General features: G+C 38.8%; 4 protein-coding genes across 5 annotated transcripts in view; 1 reads left to right on the top strand and 3 right to left on the bottom strand.

The window, feature by feature from the left end:
- The window catches only part of LOC104823706, a 3,071-nt gene extending 470 nt beyond the window's left edge, over positions 1–2,601 (top strand). Inside the window, exon 2 of the mRNA XM_010555394.2 lies at positions 974–2,601. Coding sequence (XP_010553696.1) covers positions 1,227–2,291 — 1,065 coding nt within the window. The 5' untranslated portion in view covers positions 974–1,226 and the 3' untranslated portion in view covers positions 2,292–2,601. The remainder of the gene's footprint in view (positions 1–973) is intronic.
- A 498-nt stretch (positions 2,602–3,099) lies between these two features.
- On the bottom strand, positions 3,100–4,619 carry LOC104823707 (60S ribosomal protein L21-1-like). The gene is made up of 2 exons (XM_010555395.2): positions 4,320–4,619; positions 3,100–3,555 (listed from the first exon to the last, which is right to left on the bottom strand). The coding sequence occupies exons 1-2, from the start codon at positions 4,554–4,556 to the stop codon at positions 3,298–3,300; spliced, it is 495 nt and encodes a 164-aa protein (XP_010553697.1). The 5' UTR covers positions 4,557–4,619; the 3' UTR covers positions 3,100–3,297.
- Positions 4,620–5,229: 610 nt separating this feature from the next.
- On the bottom strand, positions 5,230–7,738 carry LOC104823708 (transmembrane emp24 domain-containing protein p24delta3-like). Its single transcript, XM_010555396.1, has 4 exons — positions 7,394–7,738; positions 6,074–6,286; positions 5,667–5,743; positions 5,230–5,566 (listed from the first exon to the last, which is right to left on the bottom strand). Exons 1-4 carry the CDS (start codon positions 7,625–7,627, stop codon positions 5,422–5,424), a joined length of 669 nt encoding a protein of 222 aa, XP_010553698.1. The 5' UTR covers positions 7,628–7,738; the 3' UTR covers positions 5,230–5,421.
- A 1,900-nt stretch (positions 7,739–9,638) lies between these two features.
- LOC104823709 (transcription factor MYB86-like) overlaps positions 9,639–10,734 on the bottom strand; it is a 2,349-nt gene continuing 1,253 nt past the window's right edge. The window contains exon 4 of one of the 2 annotated variants that reach the window (XM_019203721.1): positions 9,639–10,729. In XM_019203721.1, the coding sequence (XP_019059266.1) occupies positions 9,980–10,729 (750 nt within the window). In that variant the 3' untranslated portion in view covers positions 9,639–9,979. The other variant, XM_010555397.2, reaches the window with a different exon arrangement.

Here is a 10,734-nt window from a genome sequence, read left to right on the forward strand (position 1 = left end):
ATCGGAAGAACATTATGAACTTCTTTGACTTAGTTTTGGATTTTTCATTGGCTATTGATTTCTGCTGGAAATATAGATTTTTAAGGATTTGTTAAGACGATAAACGTTTCTGTCTCGCAAGTTGTTGAGATTGATAAAGTAGGAGCACGCTTTGCATTTCGAAGGATAGTTTCGGGACCTGTTTTTGCTTGTCATTGACAGCTTTTAACGTAGCGGTCTCTGTGAATGTTATCGTGGTTTGATATTTTCAAATTGTTTGTTTTTTCCCAACAGTAGTTGTTTGACACTTTTCTCTGGAAGGGTTTCGTTGTTCATAATCTCCTAGTGTTTAATGCTAATTAGAAATTGCGCATACAATGCTCGTGCTTTGAAGCCCAGATAAGATATCTGTTACGGGGCATACTATGAAAGGTAAATTCCATTTTAGTTGAAGACCTCGCTTTGTTGTTGATTTGACAAAGATTGTATTTGGTGGGAGAGCTGAGTGAGAGGCTTTTGAACTTAAGCCTAAATGAGTGTCCTGACGAACTTGTTTTAAGGGCTTCACAAGTTCCTGGTGAAAGCAGTCTTTGTTTGGTAGATAGTGCCGTTCCCGTGTTTGATGTTTGTAGACCTGTTGAAGGTTGATTGCTTTGCATGTTTCTAAAATTTGAATGTATGAATTAGGCAAGTATACTTTTTTTTTTCACGGTGCATTTATCAATGTTTGTTAGCCGCTTTTTGTTTTATTCTTTTGTTGCCTTACTACCTTTGTTATAGTAATAAACAAGTAGTTACTTGACAGTTGATTATGGGGTGCTTGTTATTGTTCTTATTGAAGATGTCATGTATAATTTAAATGGCGTGGCTGTCAAAAAGGTTGTCTTCCATGGATTTTCCTTGCACTATCATATATCCCGATAAAGTCCAATATCTCTGCATATCCATCTTGGACATCTTTAGAAGGCTGCTGACTTTTTTGTCATTTTTCCAGTTTATGTAGGTGATACGCAGACTGAATGCTAGAGTCAGACCACAAAAGTACTTTTGTGTGATCTAGACTACATTTTTGTATCTACTTCACCTTTTAAAACTGCAGCCTTTGCTGAAGGTGGGCTACTCTTTTTTCCATATGGTTCTCTAGCTACTGATCTCTCTGATTAGTCTGGAGAGGAGGGCATCAGCTGCTACAGATCGTGCTATATCCGTGCTGGAAGAGAGCATGCGTGGATCCTGTGTTTCGGGTGATGCCCCTTGCAAAATTAGCTTCCGATGCATTCGGCGTGGTGACGATATGCCTAGTCGCTCTTCTCATACTTCTGGGTTTCCTCTGCATTGCGTACTCCCTCTATTTTCAATCTCATGTCCATAAGCGAGACTTCCTTCGGCTTGGTTACTTCAGCGGTCCTTGGATTATTCGTATCACATTCATATTGTTTGCAATCTGGTGGGCCATTGGTGAGATTTTTCGGTTAAGTTTGTTGAGACTCGACGGGAGACCATTGAACTCGTTGGATCTGCAATGGCAGGAAAACATCTGCAAGTTTTACGTTGTCTCCAATCTAGGGTTTTCAGAACCCTGCATGTTTCTCACCCTCATGTTTCTTCTCCGTGCTCCATTGAAGATGGAAACCGGGACCTTGAGCGGGAAATGGAATGCCAAAACAGTTGGATATGTGATTCTTTGTTGCCTCCCAATATTTGCTCTTCAACTCGTGGTTATCATCTCCGGATCATGGATACGCAGAGGTAGTAGCAGTGGATCTTTGAGGAAGCTGCCACACTATTTCACAAGAACATATTCCCGTGTTGTTACAGATGAAGACAGGATAACCCTTTGCACATATCCTCTCCTGGGTACCATCCTTCTCGGTGTCTTTGCCACCATCCTAACGGCTTACTTATTTTGGCTCGGGAGGCAGATACTGAAACTGGTCATCAATAGGTGTTTACAGAGGAGGGTATACACATTAATAATATCGGTATCGAGTTTCCTCCCATTGAGGATTGTTCTGCTCGGTCTGTCCGTTCTAACGAAACCTGGAGACATCTTATCGGAAGCCCTCGTTTTCTTGGCTTTCCTCTCCCTCTTATCATTTGCCGTTGTATCCATTTTCTTGCTCGTCTATTTCCCGGTTTCAGACTCCATGGCACTGAGGGGTTTTCGGGATTTGGAGGAGCCGAGGGCGAGCCTCGAGGACCGAAGCGGGGCCCCATTGCTCCCCCTGCACGAGGAGGAGAGTATCAGAACAAGAGAATCGCCGAGGGGGCAGAGGTATGTGGAGCTAGGTCAGTTTCTTGAGACAGAGTAATAAATGATATAATTGATCCATTGGCCGTCTTGGTTCTTAGTATGGGGATGGCAAGATGTACAGAGAGATTCCGGGTGAAATCAAAAGGCAGATGTGTTTTTAAAGAACAAAAAAAGAAAGAAAGAAAGGGCTCACTCAAGTTTTGTGTTAAGGAAAATGAGATTTGTAAAGGTGGGGTTTTTTACCCTTCCGGATATATTGTGTGAAATGTTCTTGCTTTGGTGGATCATCCTCAAAATTGTCTGCTTTTTTTTTTGTAACTTTTTTTTCTTTGATCAATTTTGTTTTGGGAAAACTTATTTTCTCTCTTTTTTCGTTTCCCTGCCAATACATTTTTTTTTTTACGTTTATGACCAGAGATGATCATTCAGTTTAGATATGGAAAACCCAACCAAAATCCTCCTCGGCTCTGTATCTGTATAACTACGCCATCAACCGCCATTGATGCTCGAGCTCTGGAAAAAAGGAGCTCTTTGCACCCCAACACGACAACCCATTTTCCGAGCTTTGGATTATACCGGCAAAGATCCTCTGATTCTTCAGAACCGGTTATTCTTCCTCTTGATCCCGATACAACTGCCGCCACTCACCTCTCCAACACAGTCGTTTCCTCTGTTCCTGTTTCCCGTCTTCGAGTCTCCGGTGGGGGGAGTTGTTGAAATAAGATCATCCAGACGAAGAAGATGATATGGCTGGAAAAAAAATAAAAAATTTAAAAAAAAAAACTGACTTTTTGAACTAAAAATTATTAGCCTTTCATGTTTGACAGGTTGTTTATGAAACGTGAGACAAGAAATGGCGACAGATATTAGTGACAAAACTTCCACTAAATAACAATCGGAACGCACTCTGCCAACTGTATTTTGCATATATAACTTGAAGACTTTGGTCGGAGACAAAGTTACTACAAAACAACAAACGGACAGAAAACTCGGAAGGAAAGAAAACAGAGATAAACTGCAAATATCTGAATAGCTATGGTATGGCATGGCATGTAGTAGAGGAACTAGTAGCCGCCCTTGAGATCGTTGACAACATCGTACGGGATCGGAGTGACAGTCTCCAAGGTTGCACCTTCGACCATGAAACCGGGTTTGGGTCCTTCAGGCTGTCTCTTTGTGCTGATGACCTCGCCTTTGGCCTTGGCCGCAGCTTTCAGCTCATCATTCTTCTTCTTCCTCAGCTTTAACTCCTCTGCACATCTTGACTGCTGCACATGCTCGATACGTACGTGGATCCTCTTCCTGATTATCCTGTTACCCACCTGAGAAATCCAAATATTTGTGGTATGAGTTAGGTCCCTAATGGTTCTAAGTTCTAACCGAAGAGGTGACTGGAAAACGAAAGGTATTGCCGGAAAGATCCAACTTTATGCGGACAGAACCAATAATAGTTCAAAATGAATGTGTAAAGTAGTAATAGGCAGCCAAAATTCAGTAAAATTTCAATGCAGTACCAGAAACAGGTACTTCCAGAATGTTAGGAGTTGAACTAAGATGTACATAAATCAGTCATGGAGCCAATATCCAGACGCAGGAACCGCAGTAGAGAATCCATAAAATCGAAAATGAATGTGTAAAATGCAAATGTTTTATAAGGATTTAATAGGAGCAAAGTTAACAGAGGAAAAGAAACTGCACACACAAGTGATTATGCATATCAATTCACCATTATCAAAATGAACCAACCACAGATATTTCAGACAGACAGTAAGAACACCAAATCAAAGAACCCTCCCAGTTTCCTGGGTCAAAATTATAACCCTGAATGCATCAAAGAAACAGATTTTTCACATGATCTAGCAAACATATGAAAACAATTCAATCTCCATTTAAGCGATTAAAAGAACTTGCATAACTGGAACAATAATCATTGCCCATTTCAGAATTTAACCGATATAGCCGAAAACCCAACTCACAAAGCGTCAAACTTTCGGAAACAAACAACATAAGAAATCCAAACCCAACTTCAAAATGACCACTTAGAAACACTAGAAGACGCGCAGACAGAGATATGAGTTTTCCGAACCTGCTTGTTGACTTCGACGCCGACAGCACGCTTGGTGACGTTCCAGATCCGACCCGTGCGGCCATGGTAGAACTTGTGAGGCATGCCCTTGTGAACAGCACCATTGACTTTGACATCGACATAGTCACCGACCTTGAAGGTCCTGAGGTACGTGGTCAGTGGGATGTAACCCTTCTTCCTAAAACCCCTCGCGAACAGATCCCTAGTTCGTGCCCTAACTCCATGACCGGCCGGCATTTTTCTCTCCTCTCTTTCTCTGGACGAATCAGCGGCAAAAACCCTAGTATCGCCGGAGGGAGATGAAGAAGACGAGACCCTCCACTTATATATGTAGGTTACTCCGAGTTTGGGCTTTCCTAACTTAGGGTTATTTTCAGCCCATCTGATCACCTAATTGGGCTTACACTATATGGGTAATTATATTATTGTTAATTTCTAGAACACCCCTATATTCTCAAGATATTAGAGTTTTAGCCCCCTATATTCACTTGCAAAACATTTAATGTCGAAATTGAGTTATCAATTCTGCTCTCGCAACCTCATAATAAATAAATAGTAATCCGTACCATGCCCCACACTTTTAACCGTTGCTTTCTTAATTTCAATTATGTGATAAAAAAATACTTTTTATTTTCTTAAAATAGAGTAGACATTTAGATTCTTTTTTTGTTCACTTATTTTCCGATTCAATTGTTTCAATTTTATAAAATTACTTCGATGTCTAATATTAATTTTCGATTTTATCGGTGTTCGGTCTTGCACTAAGAAACAATTTTCGTTTTCTTTCCTTTTTTTTTGTCGCTTTTGTCAATCTTGGATTTAATTCGTATTTGATTAATTTAGTTTTAGAAAATGATATATAATTTCCTTTTGGATCAGATTTGTTTTGCATAAATTTTACCCGGTTCGGTTCAATAATCCTTAACCAAAATGAATGAAAACGAACAATTCCATGGTCTACAGCTTAAAAAATAAAATCTAAACAGGCAAAAGCCGCAACTAAAACCCAAGAACAAACTTTTTACAGTTTCAAAATGAATGAAAACGCAGAGGAAAAGCTCTAAGTACTCTTCCAACGAGGGACAGTTCCATGGATTTCGTCCTAGATAAGCTTTTTCTTTTGAAAGTATTGCTTCAAGTACACCACCTGTAAACCCGAGACCGCGATGCAGATGCCCAACGACATTATGCTGAACCACGCGACCCGTGAGTTCGTTTTCTCGCTCACGGTCCTCATCTCGGCTTCTCTGTAGGTTTGAAATCAGAGAAATGAGAGCATCTGACAAGTGACAAGGGGGCAATGGAAAAGTTTGTCCAACCTCTTAGAACACACGACTAAGTCGTTACCTGGTCTTCAGGTAAAGTAAATTTTCATGGATGGCCTCGACTGCACCTTCGAGTTTTCTGAGCTCCAGCTCGACGCCCTGTGTTAACAAGCAAACGGGATGTCATAAAAGGACAAGCTTTAAGGATTTTCCTGACATTCCAATGCAAATCTCGATTAGTAATTGAAAATATAAATCTGCTACTACCCTTTTAGAGGCGATAACCTCAACAGTAATTTCTTTTTGGGTTTATCGAAAATCAAACATGCGCAGAAAGCACAGTTGAGAACAAGGATGGGATTACATGCTAGAAGCGTGTTGAATGCTTTGAAGCCAATATAAACTGAAAGTTTCTAAATCAATTTGTAATTTCAGCCCCGAGAGAAAAAAAAAACACTTTAACTTTGCATATTCTACGCGAGAACTTACCTCGATCTTCTCTTTTTTGGCAATAGAGTCCCAATCCTTGGCAGCAATTCCAGTTTTCCAGTCAAGGTTGATGCTAATATCTTTGTTTCCATGATTATGCCCTTCAGCCCAAAAGCATGCCAAGTAGTTTCCGGACTCTTGAGTTGTAAATGCAAATTGACCATGTGCTATGTTTTCCTGGTGATGCAGATTGTTGCCATATGGGGATGTCACCTGCAAGAAATCAGAAAAAGAAGAGATTATTGAAAAATACGGAGAACTCAGAGAGAAAGATAGGCAAACAAAAGGAGACTAGTTCTCATATAACACATCACAGGCTTGTGGCCTTTTTCCACTTCGAATGAATATATATACAGACATGTAATTATGTGAACTCAATCATAATGCATCTGATGGCACTTCTACTCACAATCCATCAAACCACAAGAAACCCTAAAGCATCCATGACTATCGCCTAACTAGTACTTCCTCATAGCAGTCAAATACATCCCAGGGAATTTTGATGTACACATTCCATTAGGGAATAGGCCCGATCTTTGCACACGAAATGGAGGAATACCCTTAATCTCTGCTAATCTAAAGAAAAGGTTGAGATCATCGGTATCACTGGTTTCAAATACAGAACCCTGCTTTCCTTCCAGATGCCATCTTTCCAGATAGTTGATTGAACCTTGATGTTAACACAAAACCTAAGCATCTGGGCAATACTGTTCATACACAAGCTATAGACCATGTTTGAAAATAAAAAACAGAGAACAAATGCCCAAGAACATCAGAGCATTTCCATAACACACACAGTTTCACACTCAGATCCAAATGTTTGAGACGCCAAACTTGAACAAACACCATTCACATAATGCTCTCTAACCCTCACTCTACTCCTGCTTCGGTTTTCTTTTCGTGCAGATATGATTGCCAAAGACTTGAAATGTAAGTAGAGATGATCTCCTAGTCGATTCACAGCAGAGACATCTTTACTGGTTGATTAACAACATTGAATGACTTTGTCCAAAAATAATTCAAGAATCACATCACAATCAAGAAATACACATATACGAATATATATTCAAATGCTGATATTGAATATCTGGGTAATCAGAGAACATCATGGGTAGAATCAGTTAAAATACATGTCCCGTAAAAGGAAACTCGTGAAAAAGGAAAGATGAATCGGACATGAAACCATGCATGTCTTACGAAAACATCCAAATATCACGGAGAAAAATGTCAAAGAAAAAGACTAAGTAAAGCTTCCACAAGCACCACGCAGATCAGCCGACGAACAATTAAGCGGATTCGAACAAAAACCAAGGAATTTACCTTGACAGAGACAGTGGGTAACACGGAATGATCTTCGGAGATGACGAGGAAGTCGGCCAAGACAACAACGTTGCTTTGAATTTCCTCGGAGACACACTTCGTTCCCGTCGGCGGCACGCTCATCCAAATCGCCTCGCCGACCGGAATTATCTCCGGCGACATAAACAACAGAAGCGCCGACAGTACGATAGCCAACGGAAACCCACAGCGCATCTGTGAAGTCAACTTCAGCATCTTCTTCGATCCGTCTCTCGCCGGATAATGTATTCGATCTTCAACCTTTGCGATTGTACCGTCGATCGTGTTGCCAGATCTTCTGTCTGGTTCTTCTGCCTGCGTATTTAGTTATTTACTTCCTATTTTTAAAAAGTTTATTTTATGTGATTCCTTTTTTTTTTGTTGCAGCTCTTCGTTTTTTTCTTTAGGTGAGCCCAATATATTTAATTGGGCTTTCTTAATGGGCCGACCACAAAGGAAGTATGTCCGAAATTTTCTTACGAACTTCGGACCATTTTTTGCAATATTTTTTGTTGCTTTTTTTTGCACTTTGTTTTTTGATTGATATTAAATCAGTACCCTCGATAGTTATTTTGTCTTTTTATAACGAGAATGAAACATCTAATTTGAGATGTCACACAAAAATCTATTTCAATATAGACTCATAATCATATAAAATCGGATTTTAATAAATAAATAAATAAGAAGACGTGTACTTAAATAAAAGTCCATCTATTCCATAGTTCTAATATGCAACTAAAAGCCCTTGGGGATCTGGTGTAGTGGTTGAAGATCCCATGATTTTCGATTCCATTCTTAATCGTCCCCTAAATATCCATTATTCGACCTCGTGATTTTGTTCCGTCTCGTTTTCTTTTATTTCAATTATATATTTTATATATGTAATGTTAACGTAACCATGATCATAAACACGCAACATACCTCAACACCATATAATTCACAAAATTTTCACAATTTTCTGTGAAAATAACAATCATCAGACCTCCATTATCAGGGTAAGATGTACAAATAAATATTATAATCATGTTACGTTTTCTCTTATAGGTTTAATATATTCTAATTATCTGTAAATTTTATGAATATATACACGTCCATATCATGAGTAAAAATACAAGAGGAAATATTTTGCAAATCTTGCGATCTATGAATCAATAAAAAATATTTAATTGAAAGAAATAATGTGATATATATATATATATATATATCAATCATCGGCAATTCGTGGGTGTTACATTCCATACATGCATGCATGACACATTAATTTAGGAATATTCAAATGATGTTTATACCGAAATTAAAATCAAAATGAATGATTGAAAAGAGGAAAGCAACATATTCCACGACATTCTTTATTTTTCTAAGGTATAAAAGATCCGTTTGTGTCAAACTACGACGAGTTCGTGCCGTATAATCCATGAATTACGTATATATAATAAAACTGTTGAATATAAGCAATTTGAAAGACGAGGGCTTTCTTTCTTATTTTAAACTCTCTCTCTCTATATATTAAACAACACAATGATTGGTGTTTGTAAGTCCAATTATTTGGTTCACATGCATTATGGGGTCCCCATGATACCCTTATTCTAATTTATTCACAAGACACAATTCAGCCACGGAAAAGAATACTTTTTTTTTTTTTAATTTACTGCTTACAAATGATTTATTATATGAGTTCATTAGAGTTGTTTTCACCATATTAAAATCTTCAGGTGTGAAATAATCACGTGTAAATTTTGAAAATCGTGAAAAGATGCATATGATAACCGAGTTCGTTTCATGTATTTTAGGGTGGTGGACATGTTATGCTACGGTGCTACCTAGCTTGATTATTTTTATCTATATATATATATATATATATATCGTAAGAGAGAGCTAATTATGGACAATAATATGAAATTAAAAAATCATTAATGTTGTTCAAGTTTTCATCCGCTAAGAGTTTTTTTGGTTCGAGTTCCACTTAATTATTAAGATTTTTACGTCGTCAATTCAAATTCTGAATTTGAACCGTCATCGCAACAAAAAAGAAATAAAGAAACAAAAAAAAACTATCTTAGGATAAATAAATCCCTAAACCCATAGGTATTTCCTTGAACTATATGATAGGCAGTTTACTTAATTTTCCGGCGGGGGTATATTCCGGCGCCGGCAAGAGGAGAGAGAGGTCAATGGGAAGTACAAACACAAATGCATCTATGACAAGACTAAACAAAAAAAACAAAAGTGAATTCAACTACAAGACAACTAATTAAAATTTATCTCTCTTGTCCTTTAACTGATTACATGTCTGACACTCATGGTGTCGAAATTACTTGGATCACCATGCATTCGTGGAAAGCTAACCAATGGTGTTAATTTCATTCCATAAGATAACAAGCTTATGTTCATCAATTTACACAATGAAGAAGAATATGCAGAATAACACTGCTAGTCTTCTTCTTCTTCTTCTTCTTCTTCTTCTTCTACATGCCCAACAGAAGACTTGCTTCATTGTTTGTATATAGTGTCCTTCATGCTCTCTCTCTCTCTATATATATATAGAGAGAGAGTACTGTTAAAATCAAGCTAAAGGGTCTGACCAAATGGCACGGTTTCGTGAAAATCATGTTGGCTTTGGCTCCAAAGATCGATCGATGAGTTCGAATCGTTGTTGGTTAAGTAATCAGTTTCTGGTTTCACCATTGAACCAACGTAAATGGGCTGAGAGCTTTGGTTCTGTACATTGCTCCCAGCGAAGAATGGTGTGTCGAGTCCGTACTCAGACCACTTGGTGTTTTCAAAGGAACTGTTATTTGCTTTGACGAGTGTAGATGAATCCGCGAGTGCCCATGAGAATCCACCATTGTCGAAGAAACTCGAAGAACTGTTAGTCTGCAATTCACCACCATTGTTGAGGCTTGAGATTACTTCCCAAGTTGGCGCCACTTTGACATGATGGTTTCCTCCTGAGGCACTGGAACTGTTCTCTGTCGGAAGATTAACCGATTGCTTCATGCATATCGGCGTCTGAAAAGCTGTGTTGAACTGCGAAGAGAGCATGGAAGAGAGAGAAGCGTCGGTGGTAACAGTGAGGCCGAGGTTGGAGCTGAAATTAAGCTTCTGAAAAGCGAAATATTCCGCCATATCTGATGTTCTCTCAACGTAGAATTCTTGATTGGTCGCAGAAGAAGAGCTTTGAGATGGGTTTACGAGCTTGAGTTCATTACAGACAAAAGACGGCTTGCTCTTGTTCATGGTTGCTGTTCTTGTTTTCTTGTCTTCATCGCCATTGTTTCCAGCCTCTGAGAGAGGTTTGTGTGTGTTGGGATCAATGCCTCTTT

This window comes from Tarenaya hassleriana, unplaced genomic scaffold (assembly GCF_000463585.1).
Source record: "Tarenaya hassleriana unplaced genomic scaffold, ASM46358v1 Cleome4, whole genome shotgun sequence".
In the NCBI taxonomy this organism is placed as follows: domain Eukaryota; kingdom Viridiplantae; phylum Streptophyta; class Magnoliopsida; order Brassicales; family Cleomaceae; genus Tarenaya; species Tarenaya hassleriana.